Source organism: Physeter macrocephalus, chromosome 6, assembly GCF_002837175.3.
Source record: "Physeter macrocephalus isolate SW-GA chromosome 6, ASM283717v5, whole genome shotgun sequence".
NCBI classification, from domain to species: Eukaryota; Metazoa; Chordata; class Mammalia; order Artiodactyla; family Physeteridae; genus Physeter; species Physeter macrocephalus.
The window spans coordinates 55629402-55656427 of NC_041219.1; the positions used below are offsets into that span (position 1 = coordinate 55629402).

Below are 27026 nucleotides of genomic sequence, written 5' to 3' on the forward strand. Positions count from 1 at the left end.
TCTTTGGAGAAATGTCTATTTAGACCTTCTGCCCATTTTTGGATTGGGTTGTTTTTTTAATATTGAGCTGCATGAGCTGTTTATATATTTTGGAGATTAATCCTTTGTCCGTTGATTCGTTTGCAAATATTTTCTCCCATTCTGAGGGTTGTCTTTTCATCTTGTTTATATAGTTTCCTTTGCTGTGCAAAAGCTTTAAGTTTCATTAGGTCCCATTTCTTTAGTTTTGTTTTTATTTCCATTACTCTAAGAGGTGGGTCAAGAAAGATCTTGCTGTGATTTATGTCAAAAGTGTTCTTCCTATGTCTTCCTCTAAGAGTTTTATAGTGTCCGGTCTTACATTTAGTTTTTGTATATTGTTTTGTATCTTGTATCAAGTCTTGTTTTTATATCCATTCAGCAAGCCTGTGTCTTTTGGTTGGAGCATTTAATCCATTCACAGTTAAGTTAATTATTGACATGTATGTTCCTATTACCATTTTCTTAATTGTTTTGGGTTTGTTTTTAATCTGAATGAGATCCTTGCCGGGTAGAGTAATCTTGGTTGTAGGTGCTTCTCCTTCATCACTTTAAATATATCATGCCACTCCCTTCTCGCTTGTAGAGTTTCTGCTGAGAAATCAGCTGTTAACCTTATGGGAGTTTTTCTTGGGTCCTTTCTCTTTCTCTTCTCCTTCTGGGACCCCTATAATGCGACTGTTGGTGCATTTAATGTTGTCCCGGACGTCTCTTAGGGTGCTTCATTTCTTTTCATTCTTTTTTCTTTAGTCTGTTCCGCAGCAGTGAATTCCACCATTCTGTCTTCCAGGTCACTTATCCGTTCTTCTGCCTCAGTTATTCTGCTACTGATTCCTTCTAGTGTATTTTTCATTTCAATTATTGTATTGTTCATCTCTCTTTGTTCTTTAATTCTTCTAGGTCTTTGGTAAACATTTCTTGCACCTTCTTGATTTTACCTCCATTCTTTTTCCGAGGTCCTGGATCATCTTCACTATCATTGTGCAAGCTTCCTGATGGGAGGGACTGGTGGTGGGTAGAGCTGACTGTTGCTCTGGTGGGCAGAGCTCAGTAAAACTTTAATCCGCTTGTCTGCTGATGGGTGGGGCTGGGTTCCCTCCCTGTTGGTTGTTTGGACTGAGGCAACCCAGCACTGGAGGCTATGGGCTCTTTGTTGGGACTAATGGCGGATTCTGGGAGGGCTCACGCCAAGGAGTACTTCCCAGAACTTCTGCTGCCAGTGTCCTTGTCACCACAGTGAGCCACAGCCAGCCCCCATCTCTGCAGGAGACCCTCCAACACTAGCAGGTAGGTCTGGTTCAGCCCCCCCTGGGGTCACTGCTCCTTCCCCTGGGTCCTGCTGCGGACACTACTTTGTGTGTGCCCTCCAAGAGTGGAGTCTCTGTTTCCCCCAGTCCTGTCAAAGTCCTGCAATCAGTTCCCACTAGCCTTCAAAGTCTGATTCTGTAGGAATTCCTCCTCCCGTAGCCGGACGCCCAGGTTGGGAAGCCTGACGTGGGCTCACAACCTTCACTCCAGTGGGTGGACTTCTGTGGTATAAGTGTTCTCCAGTCTGTGTGTCACCCACTCAGTGGTTGTGGGATTTGATTTTATTGTGACTGCGCCCCTCCTACCATCTCACTGAGGCTTCTCCATTGTCTTTGGACGTGGGGTGTCTTTTTTGGTGAGTTCCAGTGTCTTTCTGTCGATGATTGTTCAGCAGTTAGCGGTGATTCCGGTGCTCTCGCAAGAGGGAGTGAGCGCATGTCCTTCTGCTCCGCCATCTTGAACCAGGATTTCTGAGGGTGGCCTCTTGATTCAGGCTTGGCAGTGGGGAGAGGTCAGCTGGGGGCTCCGTGTGGCCTTGGCCGTGCTCTCCGGTTACAGCCCAGGTGGCGGACAGCCCACTTGTCTTGCCTCTTCCCTGCATCTGCAGCTCTCTCACTCCCGCTGCTGCAGCACTCTGGGCTCAGCCAGGCCCAGCAGGACTGGGCAGGTCCCGGAGGTGGAGAAAGGAGGTAATAACTCCCGCTCAAACCCTCTCGCCCTGCCTCTCCCCACCAGTTCCCTTCTTTATGGTCTAATCCTACCGGTGGTCAGTGCAGCTCAAGGCTCACCTGGCCGCCCAGCCTGAGCCGGCCCCTCCTCCTCTGAGCACGTGGCATGGTCCCGTCGGACCCGGGCGCGGGGCCGTCACGTGGGCACACTTCTCTCCTCCGCCGGGTGGTGAGCTCTGGGAAGCAGGGAGCCGCTTGTCCTGATCTCATTCACGATCAGGGAGGACGTGGGGCCTCGGAGTCCTGGGGGACCTTGCAGCATCACCTCTAGGAGGCTGGGCCCACAGCGAGCGCTCGTGTGACCCGTTGACGGTCTAGCTGGAGCCGTGGAGCTGTGCTTGGCTGGGTTCCCTGTGTCCGGGTTAGGGCCACGGGTTCCCCTCCGGAGACACTCTGTGTCTGGGCACCTGCGTCCCCCGTCCCCCTTGCTGCCCGCAGACAGGGCAGACATCCTGTCGGGTCCTGCTCATTAGCGGAGGTGGCGGGGACCGTGGGAGCGGCCCGGGGGAAGGGCCAAGGAGGAGGCTGCCGGGCTGCGGTGGGGGGAGGCTCTGAGCTGTGCGCCCACCGGCCAGAGGTCCACAGCCCTGTCACCCCGTCCTCAGGTTAGCAGTCCCCCAGAGAGGCCCCGGCTTCCTCTTGCTGCTGGGAGGTCCCTGGGATCTCAGGAGGGCGGGAGGGGCCCTGCAGAATCCTCACCCCACGTGCCACTCGGGTTGGGGAGGGCCGGTAAGGGGCCCTTGAGCTTGCCTGCCTTTGTCCTGGTCCTCCCGCTGAGTGGATGTTGGCGTCTCTGCAGGTCGGAATGAGCTGATCGCCCGCTACATCAAGCTCCGGACAGGGAAGACCCGCTCCAGGAAGCAGGTGGGCCCTGGGGCAGGTGCCCTGGCACTGGTTGGCTCCCGGGGTGGGCCCGGCCCTCCGCAGGACCGGGTGTGGACTCTGGGGGCCAGCTTGGGAGGGGGGTCCCCTGCTGGGTGTGCCACAGATGGTCAGTGTCCCCGGGGTCCCTTCCGCCATCACCTGGGAGGAGACCCGTCCCCATCCGACTGCACTTCTATTTAACTGGGAGGGGGGGACCGAGGTCCCATCAGTGACTGCTCCTTTCGTTCATTCGTTCATCCATTCAGCCTGTGATGGGATGGGAGGCTGTGGAGGGCTGAGGGTCGGGGGAGCCGGCCGTCGGGGAGACAGGAACCCCTCTTCCTGCCACAGGTGTCCAGCCACATCCAGGTGCTGGCTCGGCGAAAAGCCCGCGAGATCCAGGCCAAGCTAAAGGTAAGGCAAAGGCAGCAGCCGGAGGGCTCGGGTGGGCCAGCCTCCTGGAAGTTGGGGCTCTTTCCCGGGAGGAAAAGTCTTCCCTTGGGTTTTGGGGCTGGCTGCTTACGTGTGGAGCCAGTGAGCTTCTCAGAGCTGAGGAGAGTGGGGTTCAGCCTGTAACCTCTCTCCCACCTGCACAGAGGACGTTGACTGGGGGCCGTGTCTATGTGTCTGTGTGTGAACGGCCAGGCTCACAGCATCCTGGGAGACAGAGGCCGGTCTCCTGCCGTGCTCCCCGCCCCCTGCAGCTCAGAGGAACCGGGCACACCCTGAGTCCCATGCTTAGAGCAGCAGGGCTGCCCTCCAGACCCCACTTCTTGCGGACCGCGTGGCCCCTTACTGCCGTCACCCAGGTCCTGTGGGTGGCAGGCCTGCAGGGTGGGGTCCACGCTGGGGGAAGGGCTGGTGGGGCTCCCTGGATCAGCCCCACCTTGCAGGCGTGTCTGCCAACAGGCGACTGCTACACGGGGGGCCAGCTGCTGGTGGGAGTCCCCTCCCCACGGGACTCGGGCCTCCTGGACCCTGGACCCAGGGGCCCTTGGCTGAACCCTGGCAGGGAGCAGGCTGCCCATCATGGTGGATGTAACAGAAGAGTCTGTGGCTGCTTGGTAGGAGGAGCTAGCACTTGGGGCTGAGACCAGTAAATCCACAGACGTTTTAATTCTATTTTTATTCTTTGGCCGCGCCGCGTGGCTTGCGGGATCTTAGTTCCCTGACCAGGGATTGAACCCGGGCCCTCGGCAGTCAAAGCGCGGAGTCCTAACCGCTGGACCGCCGGGGAATTCCCCACAAGCATTTTTTAAAGCAGTGAAAGCCCTTCCGTTTTTCTTCCAAATTCAATATCACCCCGATCCATTATCAGAGGAGCTACTCTCGTCAAAGCCAGGTTGGCGAGAAGCAGGGTAGGGACCCCTCGTGCTAGTCACCTCTCAGCCCCCATGACTCTCGAACCCCAAAACATCCCAGAACCCAGTTTAAAAGCCCCTGGACTAGAGGACCACAGAGGCCCCATCTGGCCCCGTTGTCCGTGACCCTGACACTGGAGGCTCTGACGGCGTGGGTGGGAACTCCCAGGAGGCTCCATTCCTCCTGCATCAGCCCAGCTGTCCCCCGCCCCTCACAGCTGCGGCCCAGCCCTTGCTCCTTTGTCCCCGGGACAGCTGGCTGGGCCGCAGCTGCTGGTCTCTCCCTCTCAGGCCGGCACATGTGTACCCGGACATCCCTGGCCCTGCAGCCCACTTGTTCCTCACTCCCCTCTCTGGTCAGCCTGTGACTCACCAGGGCCTGGTAGGGGACCGGATGGAGAGCCGAATGTCCAGGATTCTGTTTAGAGCCATCGAGGGGAGCTTTGCATTCCCGTGGGGGGCGGCTATACGGCCCACGTGTGCTCGAGGAACTGAACCTGTCCCTGTCCACAGGCGCTGACGTGGGGCTGGGAACAGCCTCTGTGGACCGCTGGACAGGCTTCAAGGCGAGCCATGGACCCCTTAAATAATATGCACATTTTCATGTATATGCATTTTTCGGAGATTTGTCTGAGGATTTTGTCAGATTCTCCAGAGGGTCTGGGGCGCAATGTACTTAAGCTCCCTGGTGGCTGGCAAGGTCAGGTAGAAGTCCTCGGGTCACGGCCCTGGCCTGGCCTGGCTCTGCCCTGGGCCGTGGGCCCTCGGCCGTGTCACCCACCTGCCTCAAGCTCCATCCAGCTTCCCCGCCTGTAAAATGACAGGGTTGAGCAAGGTGGTATCTGAGGTCCCCTCCAGCCGCAAAATTCAGTAGCCTGGTCACTGATGTCACCCCCCACCCCCACCTGACTCCTGTCCCACTCGCTGGTCCCTGGCCATTCGTTTAGACTGGCCACCGGGAAGGGACTCAGGTTGCCGACACAGGGTTGGAGCTCTCCGCCCTCCCACCAGTGCAGTTGTTCACAGAGGTTTGTGGGCCTCCTGGGGCGTGGCCTGCCGCCCCATTCGTGTCCTGGAGGGAGCGGGCCTCGTCATGTATGGCATCTCCCTCCCGAAATCAGCAGAGTCCTTGGGGAGAGGCAGCCTGACGCTTTGATTATCAGAGACGGCCTCAGAGCAAGGCCCGAGTTTGGCCCCCAAAGGACAGTGGGCCTCCCGGGCCCTCTGTGGTGAGGATGGGTGCCGTCAGATCCTGATGTGCCCCTTCCTTGGTTTGCTTAGCCCCTCGGGCCTTCAGAGGTCAGAGGTGATGGATGTGCCATCCCGGACGGACCTTAAGGGCCAACTGTCACGTGACCCCTGTCAACACCCAAGTCCCCTAAATCCTCTGAGCCTCAGTTTCTTCATCTTAGAATGGGGGGCCTACGAGTCCTGCCAGCCTCACGGGCGTGCTGAGATGTTCAGAACCAAAGTGAGACAGCGTTCTTTACCTTCCGGGGGCTGTCTCGTGAGTGCCCCATGAGCTTGTAAGGGGTCCCTGAGAAGCCGAGTGGACGGGCCTGGCCCCAGACCTCATCGCGCAGGATGCCGGGCGCACCACCTGGACCCTTCGGGCCTGACGCCGTGGTGATGCTACCCGCCGGGCGAGTGATGTCATATGCAAAACCAGCTGTGGGCTGGAAGGACCTCCCTCAGCAATTAGCTTGCTTATTACCCAGGACAGATTTGGGTCCACCAATCTGATTATTAAATAAAGGGCCCACTTATTTTTCCCTTTAAAAAAATAATTCATCATAAAGATACAGAATTTCTAATCAGAGCTCCCGAGTTGACATAAACCAACCTTTTGTCTCCAGTAATGCTACCCATACTGAATAATACTTGCTGTTCAGTCTGTATGTGTGGTCTTCTTTTGGACCCACTAGGCTTTCTGACATACAGTATGTTGTCTTCTTGGTTTTGAAGACCTTTGGAATTGGGGAGCTCAGGATGGGGGACCACTGGCTAATACAAGTAGTAACCAAGTATTATTGCTATTATTATTATAAGCAGGTCATACTGCTGATTTGTTCAGAGCCTCTGCAGGGTGAACCCGTTTTGGGGGGGGGGTCTTTGGACCATAGAGGGCAGATAGTTGGTATTCGCATCCTGACACGTGAAAGGTTCGGGAGCCGTGGGTGCCCGTGGTACAGTAGAGATCCACAGGCCAGGGCTAAGACGGGGGCCACAGGAGACTGTCCCTTGTCACCGTCCATGTGACCGAGGATGACTCCTGCCCAACAGCTATTCATGCACCATCTCCCAAGGGCCAGCTGAGGCCCCAGCCACCCCTGGTGTGGAGGTGAGCAAGACCTGGGTGGTCCCTGTGTCCCTGAGGTTGGTAACAGGAGAGCCGTGGTCTGGCAGGTGGCCTCCAAAGTCTCTTTGAACCCTAATGCGACTGGCAGGGCAAGTGTTGTGCCCCTCTGACAGATGAGGAAAGTGATCAGAGCCACCGAGTGACTTACTCAAGTCACAGGACCGGTTCACAGCCCTGCGGGAACCTGAGCCTAGTCCCCGGGCCCGAGTCTAGGGTCTGGCTTCCCTGTCACCAGCTGGACCCGCCTTTCCCGACCTGCCGTGGTGCCCACACTGAGGCCTCCCTCAATGTCTCCCCAGGATCAGGCAGCTAAGGACAAGGCCCTGCAGAGCATGGCTTCCATGTCATCCGCCCAGATCATCTCTGCCACAGCCTTCCACAGTAAAATGGCCCTCGCCCGGGGCCCAGGCTACCCGGCGGTCTCAGGGGTAAGTGGGGCTGCCTGGAGTCGGAGGCCGGACTGCCTCGTCCTTCTCACTGCTCCCCCTTCCAAGGCACTGGCCACACCAGAGTCCTCACCTGAGTCCTCTCGGGCCAGGAGAGCCGGGGAAGGAGAGACCAAGGACCGAGGGGCCATGCAGTTGCCGGGACCGCCCTCCTGGGGGCCTTGGCAGTGCAAGGGTGCAGCCGCCCCGTCAGACGGCCACCCAGGGGCTCTGCAGAGTTGGCCCCGTTTACAGAAGAGGAGGCTGAGGCCCGGCTTTGGGGCAGCACCGGCGTGTTCTGAGGAGCCCCTCTACCCCACCCCCAGCTCGGCCTCGTCCCCCCACCCGCCCTCAGGGGCTCCTTCCAGGGAAAGGGCAGACGTCCAGGAACAAAGTCCTCTCGAATTTTAAACTGAGAATGGGTCTCTTGGCCGTGGCCAGGTGGGTCCCGCTCTAAGAATAGTCCAGAGAGGCCCCTCCTCCCCAGGGCTGAGTCCTCCCGGGGTGTTGTAGGCTGTTGGGACTGGCGCACCGCCCCCGGCCCCGTGTCCGGGGAGCCTCTCGTACAGCATTTTTCCGAGTGTGTCCAGAGGCTGCTAGTCCAGCAGGGCGTTGAATGGACAGGACGACGGGACAAACGAGTGCACACGTGACTCAGGGGCCCTCAAGTCTCAATAGGGTGCTTGACTCCAGATCTCTTGAGAGTCCTGCGTGCCACTGTCACCAGGCATCTGTCGCCGAGGAAGGGGACCAGTGCCGTGTTTGCAAGCCTGGGGGCTTCTCCCGGGAGCGCCTTATTGGCGGGCGTTCCAGAGGCCGGAGGTCCTTGGCAGTGCTCGTGGGGACGCCGTGCTGCCTGGCTCTAGGCAGGCACCCTTCCCAGGCCCCGGGGCCTCGCCCTCCGGCTGAGCCCCGCCCGGTCTCTGTCTCGACGCCGCCGGCCGCGCACACCAGGCTCTGCTGACTCTGTGCTTTTGTCTCCTCAGTTTTGGCAAGGAGCTCTGCCGGGCCACGCCGGAACGTCCCACGAGTGAGTATGGCCGCCGTGCTGCCCCGTTGCTCCCTGGGCTGCACTTGAGCCCATGAACTTGTGCCGCTGACCCGGGCCGCAGGGTGGGAGAGCCGCGGTCTGGGGTCAGCCTTTCTGGATGGCCCTGTGCTTACAGATGAGGCTCTCCTGCTCTCGGGCACCCTGCGGTGGTGTTTGCTGAAGCCCCAGTCTATCCGGGGCGTAGCAGAACCCGAGCTCGGGACCTCAAGGGGAGGAGGCTAGGAACCAGCCCTCTGGCTGGCCTGGGAGGGAGGGAGCAGGGGTGGGTTTTCCCAACAGACCTGCTGCTTCTGTGGGTCGACCAGAATCCCGAGGGAGTGGGAGGCCAGAGCCACTGACCACCCGGGCCTGCCTCACTGAAGACAGCGTTGGAGCCTGGCCGAGGCTCTAGGGCTGCCACCTGCCCCCAGGCCCACGCGTCCTCTCTCGTCTCCCACAGTGTGAAACCTTTCTCTCAGCAAACCTACGCTGTGCAGCCGTCACTGCCTCTGCCAGGTGGGTCAGCAGGCTCTGCCTCCCGCGTGCATCACACCCCTGGGGCTCCTGCTCCGGGTCCCAGGCCCCGACTGCTAGGCGCCTCTAGCAGCCCCCTTAGATGCTGCCCTGGCACGTGCTCACACCGTGCACCCCATCTCCCAGCTCCACCTGGATCCTCTTCCAGGAGCCAAGCCCCCTGCGCCCCCGGGGCTGCCCCTCCTCCCCAGGCCCTTCCCCAGCGAGGCTCAAGGCTGGCAGGGTGCGCACAGCTCAAGGGGCAGTGCCTGCGCCCCGGGGTGGCCACTCCACCTGCATGTGTGCCCCGTGCTGCTTGGCTCCTGGGCTGGCTTCCCTCTGTGACACTGTAATCCTCTCCTTCAAGATGGGGGTCCAGCAGAGCATGGCTTTCCAGCCCGGAGCCCCTGGTTAGCAGAGGGAAGGCTCCTGGCATGAGGCAGATGGAGGTCCAGCTGGGCAGCACGGAGCTCCCGCCTTCCCCGCTTATGTGACCCGCTCTGTCCCTGCCTCTTTCTCAGGAAGGTCCCTCCACCTTCCGCTCTGCCTCGCCCTCACCCTCCTTTCCTGGCTTGGGAACGGCTCCTGCCTGCACGGTGGCCTGGCTTTTCCTGCTCTGAGAGCGGGCCCTGCCACCCTCCTAGGTTCCTGATGGCTGCTTGGGGGCCGCCCACCCCCTCTAGTCTGTGCTCTCCCCTCACGGCTCCCCCACCCCGTCTGCAGTCTCATCCCCGCTCTTACCCCCTGTAACTCACCTGTCATTTTTTTTTTTTAAATATTTATTTATTTGACTGCGTCGGGTCTTAGTTGTGGCGCACGGGCTCAGCTGCCCCGCGGCGTGTGGGATCTTAGTTCCCCGACCAGGGATCGAACCCGCGTCCCCTGCACTGGAAGGTGGATTCTTAACCACTGGACCACCAGGGAAGTCCATCCGTCATCTTTTTAAGGCATCCGTCTCACCGTGCTGCTTCCAGCTTAGAATCCATTAGTGGCTCCCTGGTGCCTTCAGGACACAGTCTAAGCTTAATTGTCACTCTACGTGCCCTGGGCAGCGTCTGGGGCTGGTGTCTGTGTCTGTCTTCTGTGTGTCGGGCCACATCCGCTGTGCACGCCACGCTTGAACAAATGAACGAGTGATTCGGCTCACCCGTCAAATACCAGCTGGTGTGTCCAGCATGGTCCTCCGCCCGCCCCCCGCCGTCCCTTGTCTGTTTCCTCCCCGGGCTTCTGACGTACCTGCCTCACTGCCCTCTCGTCCCGTCCGCCACCAAGCCCCGGGGTCTTGCTCCCTCCACGTCCCTCCTGTGTCCCCTTCACTTCACTCCACTGCCCTCTTCATTTTCCCACTTGGGAAAAACCCAAGGCCTGCGCTTCTGGTCCACCTCGCCCCAGCCCAGTCCTTCCCCCACGCGGAACAGGATCTTCAGAAATGCACAGCCGGTCGCTCCTCGGCCCTGCCTAAAATCCTCCCATAGCCCTCCTGAGCTCAGGCTGAAAGCTGTACCCCTTACCTAGCAGCCAGGGCCTGTCTCTTCAGCCTCGTTTCCAGCCCCGGCACAAACCCGCCCTCCCCGTCACGTCTGCCAGACGGAGCCTCCGCGCTCACGGTGCATCTCCCGGCCCCGTGCCCTCTGCCTGGAGCCCCCTTCCCCTGTCTGCACCTGCTGCCTCCCACTCTTACCCAGTAACCTTCGTCAGCATCACCTTCGGGTGGCCTTTTCTGACGTTCTTCAAGGTGGGCTAGGAGCCCCCTCCCCCACTGTGCTGAGCGCCTGCCTTGTCCGTTTTCCTCACGTTCATTGCTTCCCTTACTCGCCAGCCAGCAGCCAGTGCCTGTTCTGGGCCGGGCACTGTCCCAGGGGCTGGACAGCAGACGCTCATGTCATGGTAATAGTTGGTCCGGTCATCTCCCTGGCTGGACCAGAAGTTCCTCCAGGGCAAGAACCAAGCGGAGGCTGCCCTGGAAGCCCTGGGTCCAGCAGGCATCCCACCCCCCAACCCCAGCCAGCATCCAGTCTCCCTGGATTGCAGTTCCGTGCAGGGGCCCGAGGGGACTGAGGTGTTCCAGGCTGAGCTCCCCGCCAGGGCTGCCCCTGGACCGCTGGCCAGTGCTCTGCCTGCCCACCCCTCCCACTGGGAGACCCCGTTAAGGCAGACAGCAGGTCCCCCAGCCAGCATAGGTCCCGCCGGAGGGTCTGGGGGCCTGGCGGAGGGTGCGGCAGGGAGGCCCCGTGGACCGGCTCCCATGTGCCGTCCACTGTGTGCAGGGTTCGAGTCTCCCGCCGGAGCCACCCCGTCGCCCTCCGCGCCCCCAGCACCCCCGTGGCAGGGCCGCAGCGTGGCCAGCCCCAAGCTCTGGATGTTGGAGTTCTCTGCCTTCCTGGAGCGGCAGCAAGACCCCGAAACGGTAGGTCCTGGCCTCCATCTGGCCCCTCTCCCGCCCGGTTCTCATTCCTGGGGCGGCCGCCCCGTGCTTCCCCCAGCTCTTCTTCCTCCTGCTCTGGCTTTCTCGCCCTGCTCTCTGCCCCGCTCCACGTCGGGCCGAACTCAGCGTCCTTGCTCCTTTCCACCCCCTTATCCTTCCATCCCCTGCCTCCCCGCTTCCTTCGCACCGGACCTTCCCTCTGTCCCGGGCTCTCCTTCCGCTCCCTCCCCTACGCCCTCGCGCGCTTGCTGTGCCCCATCCCGTACCCCGAGGCTCTGTCCCTTCCCTGCTCCGCCATGCCTCACCTCTCCGTCGAAGGCACCGGTCCCAGCCCCCGCCCACAGGCTGCTCTGCCCTTTCCCCGTGGCTCTGAGGAGTCTCCTGTCTGCCCCGTGTCCTCGGGAACGCCATCAGGAGCAGCAGCCCGCCCCCATCCCGCCCCCTTCAGTGTCTCCGTCTCACCTGCGAAGTTCAGAGGAGCACCTGGCCAGGTGGACAGGATGCCAGAGTCGGGGGGACTTCACTGACCATTTCACTTTGACATTTTCAAGCTTATGGTTTAGATGAGGAACCCAGCGTGGACCACGAAAGAAGCGGCTCTTCTTTAGTCGCAGCGAGGGACCAGAGCCGCCGCATCGGGGGAGCACCCCCCGTGTGGGCGCTGGCTTTCCGTCGCAGACGAGACCACGGGGGTCCAGAGATAGAAAATGAGTCGCCTGAGGATGTTAGCGACAGAGTCAAGACTCAGTACAGATAGCGACCAGAAAGTGCCGGGCACCTGCTGGGGGTCACCCTGCCCCGGGTGCTGGACACCTGTCGTCTCTGCTTTACGCTCAGCCCTTCTACCGGCTCCGTTTTACCAGAGGGGAAACTGAGGCCCCCGCCGTGGCGTCCCTGCTCTGGGCCCCTGGCCGGGCTCGGAGCCCCGCTCTGTCTGGTCTGTCTGCCCCGCCGCCCCCAGGGCCCCTCAGACCGGTTCTTCTCTGTCCACAGTACAATAAGCACCTGTTCGTGCACATCGGCCAGTCGAGCCCCAGCTACAGCGACCCCTACCTCGAAGCCGTGGACATCCGCCAGATTTACGACAAGTTCCCGGAGAGGAAGGGTGGTCTCAAGGAGCTCTTTGAACGGGGACCCTCCAACGCCTTTTTCCTCGTGAAGTTCTGGGTAAGCCTTGGATGACCTCCTCCTTCCCAGCCCAGCACGTCGATGACCCTCCGGGAGAAAGGAGGAGGGGTGGGCCTTGGCGGCGGCGGGACCCGGGACACGCAGGAAAGAGCGGAGGGCCAGCACAGAGCGGCCCTCTGGTGCCGGAAGCTCAGACCAGATGGGGCCATTGGTGCCGCAGAGCGAGGCCCCCTCCTGATGGCGGGTGACGGTCACGCCCGGGCAGAAGTGCGGCCTCAAGGGGTCTGTAGCGCCAGAGAGGACCTACAGGAGACCTGAGGGGTAGTCACCCAAGGCTTTCAATGCCAAGGTTTCCGGGCCCGCAGCGGGGCAGCCGTTGGGCTGGCTGGGGCTTGGAGAAGTGGACGGTAGGCTTAGGTTGGGTCATCCCCAAAGAAACACCGAGCTTCTCCAAGAGCTCAGCCCGTAGCTCGGCCTCCGCCGCCCTCCCCAGCCCACCCCTGCTTGGGTGCTGTGTGGGTAGAGCCTCCTCCTTTCAAAACCTCCTCCAAGACCAGGAGGTATAGGACCGGTTCCAGGGGCCCAGCACCCACAGAAAAGGGATGCCAGGAAGAGGGACAGGGCAGGAGAAGCCAGCGGGAGGAAGTGAAGGGAATCCTGGCTGGTGACCAGAGCCTCCGAATCGTCTCAGAGCCCGGAAGCTGGGCCTTTATTTGGTCTCGGACCACTTTGATAACCTGAAAGCTGTGCTCTTCCTAGAAGTGGGCATATTCACACGAAAGTGTACATGCAGTTCCAGGTGGCTTACTGGTCCCCGGCTAGGAGCTCTTAGCCTAGCCCTCATCCGCAACCAAATCTGTGGGGCTGGCTGTCTACAGAAAAGGCAGGAACGGAGACCCAGGGCCCGGATCCCGGAGAGGCTCAGTGTTTGCCCTTGCAGGACAGCGTGCTCTGCGAGCCGACGGAGGTTGGCCCTGGGCCTTCAGGGACGGGCAGAGTTAAGCGGAGAAGGGGAAGGGCCTCCAGGGAGGCTAGTCATGGGTAAACGTGTAAGAGAGGGAACCTCGGAAAGTAAAACGGGAGAGATGAGTCAGATCCTGGAAGGTCCTGATCCTACAAAGGTCTGGATTTGATTCTATGCTGGGATGAAAAATAGGTAATAGTTTCTTTCACTTTATCTTATTTTTACATCAGTGCATGTTCATAGTTATTAATACCAAGAAGCTTATAAATGAAAACCGTCAGGTTCTCGTCCACCTCCTCCCAACCCCAAGCCCAATCCCGAGAGGCAGTCACTGTAAAATGTCACTGTTTATTCTGGGTTTTATCTCCTTAGTTCTAAATATCTGCTTATATTGCTACACTTTGATATCATGACTATGTATTGTGTATTTATGGTAGAAAAACATTGGCTATATTATACCACTTTTCCCCTCATCGTCCCAGTAAGTTATATAATTTAGTCAAAGCAATAGTGTTTAGATTTTGTGACAACGTAGATTGACCACCAGAGTGTGTAATGATTACATTTCATTTCTTGTGCAACTTTTTGTTTTTTCCTAAAAATAAATGGCTCTTTCGCGTGCACATTTCTAAAAAGCCTATTATTAAAATTTTACAAATTGTTCTATCATAACCAACATATAAAATTTTAAAAATTGTTTTTCACCCAGTGCTCAAGCCTATCAGCTAATTTATCCTTTGTCCCTTTCTCCTTCTGATGCCTCTGTTCTGCTCCAGTTTGAACCGGTTTTCCTCCAGGCCTGCTCAACAGCTGTCCTGAGACCTCTGTTTACTGCTCCTCTGTTTTGAATCTACAGTTTCCTAGATCTCATATTTCTCTCTTTTTTGGTGTTCCCCCCTCATTTTGCTGGAATACATTCTCTAGTACCTTCCTAAGAAAAGGTGCATGGTAGATAAATGTTCTAAGTCTACCTGTTTGAAATGTCATGTATTTTCAGTACTTGATTCATAGTTTGGGTACAGAATCTCCATCGTAAATGATTTTCCCTAGAAGTGATTTTCAAGAACCATCTTTTGGTTGCTCCAGTGTCTTATAAGAGTAGTCTAGTAGTATTCTAATTCTCTATTCTTTGTTATGTAACTCGGTTTTTTTTTTATCCTCTAGGGGTTTTGCATTTCCTCTCTGTTCCTTACGTTAAATTTCACGTTGATGAGCTTTGGGATCTGTGTTGTTTTTCTTCCTTTTTTTTTTTTTTTTTCTTTCTTTTTGCCGTACGCGGGCCTCTCACTGTTGTGGCCTCTCCCGTTGAGGAGCACAGGCTCCGGACGCGCAGGCTCAGCGGCCATGGCTCACGGGCCCAGCCGCTCCGCGGCATGTGGGATCCTCCCAGACCGGGGCACGAACCCGTGTCCCCTGCAACGGCAGGCGGACTCTCAACCACTGAGCCACCAGGGAAGCTAGGTACTTGGTAGGCAGTGAGATGAGAGTCTCTCGGTTCGGTAAATTTACTTATATTATTTCTTTTTCTTTGTTTTCTCTGTGTTCTTTTCCAGGAACCCCTGTTAGTTTGATGTTGGATATCCCGGACCTGTCCTCTCTGATTTTTACCATTTATTTATTTTCCAATTCGTTTTCTTAGAGACTTTCTTAACTTTATCTTCTAATTAAGAGTGAATCTGAGTGAATATTACATAAAACCCAAAGTAACATTGGCATGAATGAATAGTTCTTCTTTCATGTAAAGTAAGTCTGGAGATAGAGTGTCCAGGTCTGGTCCAGCAGCTCTGTGAAATTACCAGAGACGCTACTCTTCTCTATCTGCCATCCTCAGTGTGTGGCTTCTGTCCTCAAGGTCAAGGCTGCTGGGGTTCCAGCCATCACATCCATTTTTCAGGCATCAGGAAAGGGGGAAAGCCAACTTAGTTCCCATTAAGGAGCCTTCCTGGAAGGCCCACACAACTCTTAATTAGTTGTCTGTTTGCAGGTAGCTGCAAAGGAGCCAGGGAAATGTACTCTTTTAGTTGAGTACATTGCCATTCTGAATAAAATCAGGGTTCTATTACTACAGAAAATGAACGACTCTTTCAATTGTTGATGTGTCGTAGTTTAATTGATGGCATTTTTTTCTTAATTGTTGCATTGTACATTTAGTGGTGAAATAGATTAGTGGAATATGGTGGCATTCTCTGCCCACCCCCACCCCGCCCCTTATGTCGAATATTTAATTTTGACCATGAAGTTTTTAATTTTTAAGAGCTCCTTCTTCTTCTTTGATTGCATCCTGATCTTGTTTCATGGCTATTTTTAAAGTTTTCTTCTGCTCCCTTTGTTTCCTTTTAGTCCCTTTTTCTGTCTCTTTGGGTCTTTGTCTTTCAAGCTGGAGGATTTTCTCAAATGTCTATAATTCTTGGCCAGATTTTTTGGTCCTTATTTTTTTTGACAGCTTTATTGCCATATAATTCACTTACCATATAATTCACCTACTTAAAGTGTACAATTCAGCATTTTTAGTATATTCACAGAGTTGTGCAACCAGTTAATTTTAGAACATTTTCATCACCCCCAAAATAAACCCCAAACCCATTAGTTACCACCTCCACCCCCCGGCCTTAGGCAACCACTAATCTGCTTTCTGTCTTTATAGCATTTTTAGATATTTCACATAAATGGAATCTTCCAATATATAGTCTTTTGTGACTGGCTTCTTTCACTTAATGTTAAGTTTTTAAGGTTTAGCCATATTATAGCACATATCAGGACTTCATTCCTTTTTATGGTTGAGTTATATCCCATTGTCTGGATAGACCACATTTTGTTTATCCATTCATCCGTCAGTGATGGGCATTTGGGTTGTTTCCACCTTTGGGCCATTGTGAATAATGCTGCTATGAACTTAATATACAAGTCTTTGTGTGGACATAGCTTTTCGTTTCTCTTGGGTAGATACTTAGGCATGGAATTGCTGGATCATATGCACTATTCATTTATTTATTTTTGGCTGTGTTGGGTCTTCGTTGCTGCGCGGGCCTTCTCTAGTTGCGGTGAGCGGGGGCTACTCTTTGCGGTGCGTGGGCTTCTCATTACGGTGGCTTCTCTTGTTGCGGAGCACAGGCTCTAAGCACGCGCGCTTCAGTAGTTGTGGCTCGCGGGCTCTAGAGCGCAGGCTCAGTAGCTGTGGCGCACGGGCTTAATTGCTCCACGGCATGTGGGATCTTCCCGGACCAGGGCTCGAACCCATGTCCCCTGCATTGGCAGGCGGATTCTTAACCACTGAGCCACCAGGGAAGTCCCCTCTTTTTACATTCTTGACGGTGGCCTTTGAAGCACAACCTTTTCCATTTTGATGAAGTCCAGTGTATCCTTCCTTTTGTCGTTCGGGCCATTTGTCCATGTCCAGTGACTGGGAACTCTGGACAAGGTGTGGGCCTTGTTACCTGCTGGGCTTCTCTTTCAGGTGATCGGGGTTGGGGAACCAGCTGCTTTATTGAGGACACTAGTAAATGTCAGCATATTTACTGGACCTTTTCCTTTCCTGAAGTGGTTCAGTTTCTCCAAAGAAAGACTCCTACTGTCCCCCGTCCCCCGCCGCCCCTGTACCCCGCCACCCGGCAGGGACAAACGAACATTCTAGCAGTGGGGCAGGGAGAGGGCTAGGGGAGCCGACTGTTTCTTAGGCAGCGTTCACCTCATGCCCTGGCTCCCACCCCCTCTTCTGACATGCCTGGTGTCCCTGAGACCTGATGCCCTCCCGTTTAATTTCTTCCCCTGATGTGTGGAGAGTGGGGGCCCGGAGGCCTGACCACCCAGTGTACAGCCTTTCAGCCGGTTCCTTGTGTCATATCCTGTGCCTCCCTGGCCATCACTGTCCTGGCCCCTCTCGTCCCGAGGATGGTGCTGACTTCTCACCCGTCACCCCTCTGAGGGCACTTTCAGGCTGTAACTCTTCTTGCGTCCTTTTCCCCGCAGAAGCCATCCTAGTTCACATCAACTGTCCGTCCCCCGGAATTTGTTGAATTCTCCTGTCCGTTTGGTCTTCTCTCCCTTTTCTTTGCGTGTGTGGTGCAGCACATTAAAAAAGGTCTTTGCCCTCATCCTGTTGGCTCTCTGGACGGGGAAATGTGGACTTGTACGGTCAGTCTCCCATTTTAACCAGAGGTCCACGAGGGCCACCGCTCATGGATCGGTAGCAGTTGTTTGGAGTGCTGGGTTGAGGAAGATCTGGAGGGAGCCCTTCCTGGATTGACTGGTAATGTCTGCCATGGGTGCAGCAGGAGAGGGTAGTGTGCATTTCCTACATGTTTACCATCCCTTTGTTTAGGTAATGAGGAGTCCTTGAAGGTTGTGGAATGGGGCATGGCCAGAGCTGTGCTTGGTTAGATGCATGAGCCATCCAGACTGACAGCTGCAATACAGGCCGAGAAAGAGACCTCAGCCTCCTTAGGGCCTCAGCGGAGAGGCTGGCTTTAGGGTCTGATGTACGAGGCAGGGTGCCAGGCTCCTTTTTCTTAAACCATCTCATTTCCCTTCTTCTTCTCCCTCCTCCCCTTACATGCCCTGAACATGGGAGTTGGAACCAAGTGGCTTGTCAGCAGCCAACTAGCACTGGCGCCATGCGGCCAGCGGTGGCAACTCCCACCTCCTGCTGTGTGTCCAGGGAGGTTCCCGGCCTTTCCTTAGGAGAACCTACGCCCTCTGTCGCCAGCTCCTTCCCCCACCCCGCAAGCCTGTCCAGGCCCAGCCTTGACTCGGAAGAACGCCCTTGGCTCAGCTACCCCGAGGGTTCAATTTAAGGTGACCCCTGACCAGGGAGGCCTGGCTGGCAGGAGGCGTATGGGAACACCACCCTGGTCGTGGCAGATAGCATACTGGGGGCCCTTTTCACCAGCGTCTGCCTTCTTTCAGTTGGTGACAGTATTCTGTGTTCTTCGAGCCACCATCCAGATGAGAGCCATCCTAGGCCCCCATTTCACAGGTGGGGAGACTGAGGCATGGAGTAAGCACGGGTCTGGCTCTGAGACCCCCAGGCTGGGCAAGCCTTGCTCCTGTAGTCCTTCTTGTGATGCACACGCCGAGGTAGGTCAAGGCGGCCGGCGGAAGGTCACCCCAGGCACTGTTCATAACCTGACTTGTACTAGCATGTTCCGTCCTTGCCACACCTCTGCAGGGGGCTACAGCTGACAGCCTCGTTCCGTACAGGGGAAGGTGAGGCACAGAGAGGTGAGAGGATGTGCCGGGCAGCCCAGTTCGTAGTGACAGAACCAGGATCAGCGCCAGCCAGCCCAGCTCCGGGAGCGTGCTCCGAACCATCACCCCAGACCATCCTGCCTTGCCGGGTGGCTGGGGTCCCCCGCGCGGCCCCACGCTCCCCCTGTTCCTGGTGGAGAAGGCTCTGGATAGCCTAGAAAAGGGCCCCCAGCCCCTGAGGAAGGGCAGCTAGTGGGGGCAGGGAGAGAGCCGTCTCAGCTGTGCATTCAGTGTCGAGCCGGGCACTTGGGGTTCTTGGGTCTTCTAGAGCCCAGGCTTCTCTTCCAGGAGACGGGCAGGGGTGTCCTGCCTAGAGATCAGAGCTGGCAGGTGGGGAGGAGGACCAGAGGATCCTTCTCCTACCTGGCTCGCGGCCCTGGTCCTCTCCTTCCTCCTGCCTCTGGGGAGGCTGGAGGTGGGGGTGAGGGGAGGAGAGAAGGTGGAGACGGTGGTGCTGGGCAGCTTCCACGCCGGGCCGCTGTGCTCCGTCCACGGGCTGCGCACACAGCCCGTGCCGTGCGGACCCGACGGGAGCTTGCGTTCCGAGTGGGAGAATCAGCAGGTCTCGCCTGCTCTGTGTGTGTGTGTGGCGGGGGGGGGCCGCCAGGGAGCCCTCCCGGCGTGCCAGGAGAGCGAGGCAGGCAGCAGAGGGCCCAGCTGGAGAGCTGTGTCCCGAGGGAGTCTCGGCTCCTCTGGGCCCTGTTGCTCCACCTGAGAAGTCAGCACTTTGTTCCGGAGGGCCTGCGAGGGGCTTGTGTCCGAGGAGCCTGATGAGTGGGCTCAGCTGGGGGTGGGAGGGCGGGCACGTGGGCGGCCAGGGCACCTTGGCCGCCATCCGGTCCCTCTCCTCCTGTGTGGGGAAGGTAGAGGCGCCAGGGAAGGACAGACCTGGGATGCGGGAGAGGAAGGTCTCCTGCGTGCTAACCACGGGACTTGGGGTCCTCCCAGGCAGCCCCGGCGCCCTAGCCGTCTGGAACCCTCTTCTCCTGCGCCCTGGCCTGTAGCTGGTGTGAGACTGACCACACAATTAGGAAGGGACGCTGCCAGGAGAGGCCAGTGTCGCCACACACACACCCCTCGCCCCGCCCCGAAGCCTGGCGGTTTTCTCGTCCGGCCCCGGGCCCCGGGCACGGAGTGGGTCAGAGCCCGCTTGGAGCGGGAGGAGGGCTTTGCTGTCCCAACTCAGCCTCCTGTCCCCCTCCTGCCGATGGTACTGTTCTCTTTGGTGGGGATGGGTAGTAGGTGGTCGGCTCCTGGCCCGCCGGGACTCATCGGTTCCAGCTGGCGGTGGCATTGGGGGCAGGTTGGGTGTCAGGCTGTGCTCTGTGGGTGTGAGATGCAGGGGCTGAGAAGCTCCCAACTCCCCCAGGACATGTGAGACCAGCAGAGGCCACCTCTGTCCTTAGGCAGTGGCAGAGGGGACTCTTCCACACCGATGGCCGGGAACTAACTCCAGTCTGCAGATTGAAAATGCCGGGCAGAGCTGGGCCGAGGCCGGGCAGGGGGGACAGTACCCCGGACCTTCCTCCGTCGAAGGGCCCTGACATTTCTCCCAGGCACGTACCAGCCCATGACAATGAATCCGGGCCCCTTGGCCCCCGGGCCCGGCTGTCCCGGCTCATCTGTCAGCCACCCGATCCGCTGCACCTGTTCCAGGCCCAGCCTGGGAGCTGCCGCTGCGCCGTAGCTATGAATAGGGTGGAGGGCAGGGGGCCGCGGGGGCGCTCAGGGGAACGTGGGGGGCAGCTTTGCTCTGGGGCTGAGCAAGCAGAGACGCTGAGCGTGTGCGGGGAGGTGCTCAGATGGGGGGGCACGCGGTGGGGCTGCAGGAGGTGGTGAGTCGTAATTAGGACGGCACTGAGGATGGTGAGGTGCTGTGGAGTGTGTGCTTTTCACTGGCCGGGGTCCCCCGGGACCAAGCAGCGGGACCATAGGGTAGCTCCTGGGGCAGACGTTGGGCCGCCAGCGTCTGAGAGAGATGAGAGAGATGAGGCGCCTGAGACCTTCATCTCTGCCCCGGCTCCTCTCTCTCTCTCTCTCTCTCTCTCTCTCAAGCACCAGCTCACCTGTTCTATCTGCTGCCCCACAAGACACACACTCCTTGAGAGCAGAGTCGCTCTGAATAGGGTGGAGGGCAGGGGGCCGCGGGGGCGCTCAGGGGAACGTGGGGGGCAGCTTTGCTCTGGGGCTGAGCAAGCAGAGACGCTGAGCGTGTGCGGGGAGGTGCTCAGATGGGGGGGCACGCGGTGGGGCTGCAGGAGGTGGTGAGTCGTAATTAGGACGGCACTGAGGATGGTGAGGTGCTGTGGAGTGTGTGCTTTTCACTGGCCGGGGTCCCCCGGGACCAAGCAGCGGGACCATAGGGTAGCTCCTGGGGCAGACGTTGGGCCGCCAGCGTCTGAGAGAGATGAGAGAGATGAGGCGCCTGAGACCTTCATCTCTGCCCCGGCTCCTCTCTCTCTCTCTCTCTCTCTCTCTCTCTCAAGCACCAGCTCACCTGTTCTACCTGCTGCCCAACAAGTCACACACTCCTTGAGAGCAGAGACAACACTGCAGCCTCTTCGGGCCCCCCCGTCCTGGCCACGCTGGGCCAGGCAGGATAAACGGGCAACGGAGTGCCTGGAAAGACCAGGCGAGTGGGAGGCGAGGCCGGGAGCCCCTGGAGTGTCTCTGGGCCGGCGCGGGGCTCCGAGGACCGACAGGGGTGCAGGAGGTGGACGTCCCCCTTGTGAGCCGCCGAGAGGGGAGCGGTTCGACAGCCACGTGCCCCTCTGTGGAAGGCACACCGCGTGCCGGGCCTGAGCCCTGGGAGAGCTTGGTTCCCGCCTCGAGTGTGCTTACCATCTGGAAGGGGCAAGGCCAGGCCCTGCCAGCGCAGGGTGGTGAAGGGGCACTGGCACGTCCCATCCCCGCGGGGTGCTGGGCAGCTGCTACCCTGTGCGCTGGGGAGAGCCTGGAGGGGGCATGCCAGCCCTGCCCGAGTTAGGTGATTGTTTTCACATCTATCAGGAGAAACAGAATCCCTGATGTCACGGATATGACTGCTTAGAATAAGAGTGAGTTGATTTGAAAGAAACCCTTAGGGCTGGAGTGGGGCGTGTGGTGAGTGGTACTTGAATAGCATCAGTCAGGAGGAGGACGGCGCTGGCTGCATCTGGGAGACGTCAGTTCATGCCCCGGCCTCGCCCCCTCGTCCGGCTGCCCGCCCTCCCCAGGAGCCGGGCTCCCTGCGGCTCTTTTCCAGGCACGGTCCGCGTTCCCGCCCTGCGCTTCTGTATCTCAAGCGCGTACGAACTGCCCCCCAGGCCTTTTTGAGGAAGTCCGACAGACTGGGTCTCCGAGGAGGAGCGAGTGACTTAGTAGAGAGGACAGGAGACAGAGAGCTGGTGCCGGTCCCAGGGGCCGGGTTTAACTGCACAGCCCGTCACAGCGGCAGTTAATTCCCAGCCCACCGAAGGCCTGGCCCACCTCCGCAGGCCCCTGGGCACCCCCTGCCCTGCTCCACGCCCACCACAGACGGGGGAGACTGCTGCTTATTTCGGAGTTTGGTTTTCTCTTTTTCTTTTTTTTGGCCACGCCGTGCAGCTTGCGGGATCTTTGTTCCCCAACCAGGGATCGAACCCAGGCCCCCAGCAGTGGAAGCGCCGAGTCCTAACCACTGGACCGCCGGGGAATTCCCTGTAATTCATTTTTTTTCTTTCTTCCTAATGGCCCCATGAAAGAAAGCCCTTGCTGGGCTCACTGAAATGTATGCCATCCAGGTCGACGTGGAAACAGCCTTTATTTTCATCATAAAAGTAACACATCCCCATTCTGCTTTATGACCTGCTTTTTTCTTTCTTTCCGCTCAACGTTAGGTTGTAGTCAGTTCACAACAGTAAAAACAGGTCCCTCTCGACACGGTGTGTGGCTCTATAATATTTCTACTGTGCCTAAGACAGTTGCCCCCCTGCCAGTCTAGAGAGTGTTCTTGCTCTTGGAAAACTTCTTTCCCCGAAGGAGAGAAAAGTAACGACTTTGATGGCCGGGGGCAGAGCAGCCCGGGGCCCGGCTCTTGAATCGTGCTGGAAACTTCCCAGGGTTCCGGGGCTCCCTGTAACTTTGTGCAGAAGAGTCCTTGGGGTCTTGTCGCGGTCAGGAGCTCCCCTGCGTTTGTGGGGCTGCGCCCTGGGTCCCGCTGGGCAGTGATTTGGGACAAGTTGTGTGGACGGGAGGAGGGGCTTCCCCCTGAGAGTAAGGCTTTTGTGATCTGCCCGCGCCCCGCTGCTGAGTCTGAAGCTGCTCTGTTAGCACCCTGACGCCCATGGGGTGCTTTGCTGTGGAGCCCCGGTTCCGGGGTGGGGACCCCTCAATGGCTGGGGGCTCCGCCGAGGCACCGAACAGCCTCACCCAGCGTCTCTCGGCTGGGTAGGAGGAGCACCAGAGTTGGAGCCTGAGGGCCCAGGGCCCGTGACTCATCCACTCCGTGGCCTTGGGCAAGGCCCGCGGTCTGGGAGCCTGAGGTCAAACTGAGGCCCCCGTCCTGCCTTGTCCCCCTCGCAGGGAGTGGGTGTGAAGTCATGAGTCTTACTACCCACCTTTCCTGGGGCGGGGGGCAACTTCAAATCGCCCCAACGTACAGCAGGAGGCGCCCTGGACCCTGCCTTCAGGCACGGAGCTGATCAGAGGCCCGGGGGCTCCCACGCCAGGCTGGGGAAGGGGTTCCCTTTGGCAAAGGGGCTCGGTGAGGGGGTGCTAATCAGACTTGCGTTGGGCGCAGAGCTCTCAGAGCAGTTGCAGAGGAGCCCAGCGGAAGGAGGCCGGTGTTGGGGAGATTGGTCCGGAGGCAGAACGGAGGTGCGGAAGGTCAAGGGTGGCCGGGCTCGCGGTGCCCCAGAGATGGCGAGAGGCCAGCCCCCAGAGCCATTGCTGAAGGGACACCGGCAGGCCCTAATGCTCTAAAGACCGATTTGGGGCCCCGCCTGCTGGGCCGTTGGTACCCGGCGGGCAGCAGGTCCGGGAGCTGATGCAGGCCCAGGATCTTGCCATTGTTTGGGGCACGCGACCTGACTTTACAGCAGGCCCGCGTGTGGATGGACGGGGGACCTTCCCGAGGTCCTGTGTCCACGTTTTTTCTGAGCCCCCTGATGGCGTCCTGGCCCCGGGGCCTGGGCTGTGGCCCCAGAGGCCTCCTCGGTGCCGCCCCCAACAGGGCCCCTCTGAGTTACCGCCCCTCCTTGGTCTCCCCTTGTCTCCCTCCAGGCAGACCTCAACACCAACATCGAGGATGAGGGCAGCTCCTTCTACGGGGTGTCCAGCCAGTACGAGAGTCCCGAGAACATGACCATCACCTGCTCCACCAAGGTCTGCTCCTTTGGCAAGCAGGTGGTGGAGAAGGTGGAGGTGAGTGCGTGCCGCCGCCCGCCCGCCCGCCTGGGCGCCAGACCGTCGCGCCCCTGCGGCCCGGGCTTCTCACCCCTGTGCCCAGATATGTCTGAATGATGCAGTCTGACCCTCGCCGCGCCTCACCGTTGACAACCCACCTCGCGTCCAACCCAAGCAAGGCCCCCCCCCCCCCCCCCCCCCCCCCCCCCCGCTGCCCCCCCCCCCGTTGATGGGGGTGCGGGCCCCGCCGCCGCCGCCGCCGCCGCCGGCGGTCGGCCCCACCGTTGACAACCCACCTCGCGCCCAACCCAAGCAAGGCCCCCGCCCCCCCCCCCCCCCGTCCTGGTGGGTGTCACCTGTGGCCCGTCAGGCCGCGGGGAGCCATTCCAGCACCCCAGCTCTTCACCCACGACCCCTCGGGTGGAGTCCGGGCAGCAGCGGTCTCTGAGAAGCTCTTCGAGTTAGTTATTTCCAGCGGAATTTTAATTCTGAGATCGTCGTGGATCCACGTGCAATGGTGATCCCTTCCCCAGTTCCCCCGATGGCAGCATCTCACACACCTAGAGCGGACCGTTAGCAACCTGGCTGGTGACACCGAAGTAGCCCACCAACCTGAGTCGGATTCCGTCCGTTTACACGCGCTCATCTGTGTGCGTGCCTGTGTGTGTGTGTGCCCAGATGTGTAGCTACACACACGTGACGGTTCCGTGGCCCATCCCCCGCGCGCGGCCGGGATTGAGCTGTCTTTCCGTCCCCGTCTCCACGTCTTTAAGCTCCTTCCTCCGACACCCGGCGTCTGGGTCACAGGGGGCGGGGGGTGCTCTGTCTCGAGGGCTCCCCGGGCTCCGCCCGTCCTTGCCACTTAAGGCCGAGCGGGTTGTGGAGCTTGCTCGCGGAGCTGTGGCCAGGCTGGCCGTGGGCAGCGGCCCCCTAAGCCCCGCTGTCCCCGGGCCCTGCAGACCGAGTACGCGCGCTACGAGAACGGCCACTACTCCTACCGCATCCACCGCTCGCCGCTCTGCGAGTACATGATCAACTTCATCCACAAGCTGAAGCACCTGCCCGAGAAGTACATGATGAACAGCGTGCTGGAGAACTTCACCATCCTGCAGGTGTGTGCGCGCAGCGGCGTGCGCGGGGCTGGGGGTGAGAGTGGCGGCGGGCAGGGGGGATGGCCTGCTGTCTCCTGGGCCCCGACCCCCTCCTCCCCTCCGCCCGCAGGTGGTCACCAACAGAGACACGCAGGAGACGCTGCTGTGCGTCGCGTATGTCTTCGAGGTGTCGGCCAGTGAGCGCGGGGCTCAGCACCACATCTACCGGCTGGTGAAGGAATGAGAGACCGGGGAGCAGGGAGGGGCGCGGGACATCGTGTGCGCAGGGACGTGGGGAGGGGACCCGCGGGGCAGCCCCCCCAAGGCGCCAACAGGGTTGAGGTCGTGACTCTTCTACCCGGGAACAAACTGCCTGAACCCGCAGTGCCTAAGCCCAATAAACCCAAGATCTGTGCATCTTCAGAGGCCCCGTCTGGCTGTGTGAGCCTCGGGGGGGCTGAAGGCGCCGGGGGCTGGCTGGGCAACGGGCCCCAAGCAGCCCCGGGCTGCGGTCCTGAAGCCGAGGCCCCAGTGGGCTCAGCCGGGGGCGTCCAGGTGCTGCAGCTCAGGATGGGACAGCCCCTGCGCTGCACTGGAGCCGCTGCCGGCCGCGCTGGGAGGCCTGAGGGCGGGCGTGGGTCCTCGGCCTGTGCGTCCTGTGTGGGCACCTCGGCCCCCCGGGGGTGAGGGAGGCATCCGCCCTGGCCGCCGCTGCTGCCCCAGGACAGCCGGCACGGAGGCCCGGCCCAGTCCCGGGGGCTGGGTTCCAGGTGTGGAGGTGACCGAACTCCCGCGGTGTTGGGAGTGGACGCGGCCAGAGCTCTTCGGGTAGCTTTCGTCCGTCTCCAGGCTTGGGCTCCGTGGCCACGCTGGCTGCCTGGGGGAAGGTGGGTCCCCGGTCAGGGGAGCCCGAGACAGTGAGGGTGGGATTGCAGTGGTGCAGCCAGCTTTTGAGCGTGGGCGGTGAGGCCGGAGCCACGCGGCCTCCTCTGTGGTGGTGCAGGCCAAGACAGTTGGTCAGAGGTCTGCGGTGGACCAGTAGTTTCTGAGACCCCGCAGTCGGGATGGTCTGGGAGTCTCACTGCCAAGCCCTCCCAGCCCAGAAGCCTGCTGGGTGCCGCCCTGGAGCAGCCCAGGCCGTCCACGCCCTCCCCAGAGGTCAGGTTCTCTGCCCCCCTCCCCCCCTGCGCCTGGGGGGGACCCGCCGAGGGATTTCCCTGGTCTGTTTCCCCTGGGAACTGGCCTCAGCCCTCGTGTTCCCTGCTGCCCGAGCTGTCTCAGCGTGGGTGTCCTTCCTCCCTGTGAAGGGGGATGGGCTTAGTGAGGAGGAAGGATCACGTTGGTCAAGGGCCTGGTGCAAGATGCGCTAAATACAGTAAACATGATCATCCCCTTCTCCCTGCCCTCGCGGCGCTCGGGGCCTGGCTCTTTGCTGCCATCTAGCGGCCACTTGGTATCACCGTCTCTAGTGGGGAAGCACAATTCCAGGAGCCTGGAGCCGAAGGGGAACAGGATCCAACCTGCAGGTGTTGTGTGTGCCCAGCACTCGGGGAGATGTGTGGGCATAAGAGGCGAGTAAGATGACGGTGGGGAGGTGTCACGGAGCGGTTAGGGGCAAGGGCTCTGGAGTCAGGCTGCTAGGATTGGAATCCTGGTGCTCAGCTACAGACTAGCTGTGTGGCCTTGGGGCAAGCTACCTAATTTCATTGTGCCTCAGTTTCCCCATCTGTAAAATGGGTATAACAACAGTACCTACCTCGTGTATGCAGAGTGCCTAGCACGGTGCCGAGCACACAAGCATGTTCGAGACATATGCAGCATTATTCATAGCATCTGACTCCTTGCGATCTGAGAAGTCAGCCTGGAAAACTCTTTAAGTGGGGTGAGCGGTCCTCAGGGCAACTGGAGTTCAGTGGTGGGAGGGGGCAGGGCGTGGAAGGTTCGGGGAAGAGGGGGAAATTGAGAGGGGCTGCCCCTTGAAAGAGGGGCAGTGTCTAGATAAGCAGCCTGTGGACGGCTGCTAGGCTCCATGCCAAGTTGTGTGACCCTCCTGCGTGCGGGGACCCGGCTCTCCCTTGTGGACGATGTGATGTGGAGGGGGCCTTGGGGTCCCTGAGAAGCACTCACACATCCTCCCCTGGTTGGTGTCTGGTAAGGCTCTCCCGCCCTCCCGCCTCCCAGCCCCTGTTTCCGGGGCTGTCAGA

At 59.1% G+C, this 27026-nt stretch overlaps 2 protein-coding genes across 3 annotated transcripts in view; both read left to right on the top strand.

Moving 5' to 3' along the window:
- The window catches only part of TEAD4 (TEA domain transcription factor 4), a 39221-nt gene extending 13973 nt beyond the window's left edge, over window positions 1-25248 (top strand). For both annotated transcript variants that reach the window (XM_028490916.2, XM_028490914.2), the window contains exons 2-11: window positions 2854-2918; window positions 3270-3332; window positions 6938-7066; window positions 8050-8093; window positions 8554-8609; window positions 10874-11013; window positions 12025-12198; window positions 23609-23749; window positions 24691-24843; window positions 24953-25248. In XM_028490916.2, the coding sequence (XP_028346717.1) occupies window positions 6971-7066; window positions 8050-8093; window positions 8554-8609; window positions 10874-11013; window positions 12025-12198; window positions 23609-23749; window positions 24691-24843; window positions 24953-25066 (918 nt within the window). In that variant the 5' untranslated portion in view covers window positions 2854-2918; window positions 3270-3332; window positions 6938-6970 and the 3' untranslated portion in view covers window positions 25067-25248. The remainder of the gene's footprint in view (window positions 1-2853; window positions 2919-3269; window positions 3333-6937; window positions 7067-8049; window positions 8094-8553; window positions 8610-10873; window positions 11014-12024; window positions 12199-23608; window positions 23750-24690; window positions 24844-24952) is intronic.
- Window positions 14406-23602, top strand: LOC129392185 (uncharacterized). The gene is made up of 5 exons (XM_055085423.1): window positions 14406-18196; window positions 18288-18325; window positions 19774-19923; window positions 20854-20999; window positions 23127-23602. Exons 1-5 carry the CDS (start codon window positions 17954-17956, stop codon window positions 23306-23308), a joined length of 759 nt encoding a protein of 252 aa, XP_054941398.1. The 5' UTR covers window positions 14406-17953; the 3' UTR covers window positions 23309-23602.
- Window positions 25249-27026: the final 1778 nt, after the last annotated feature.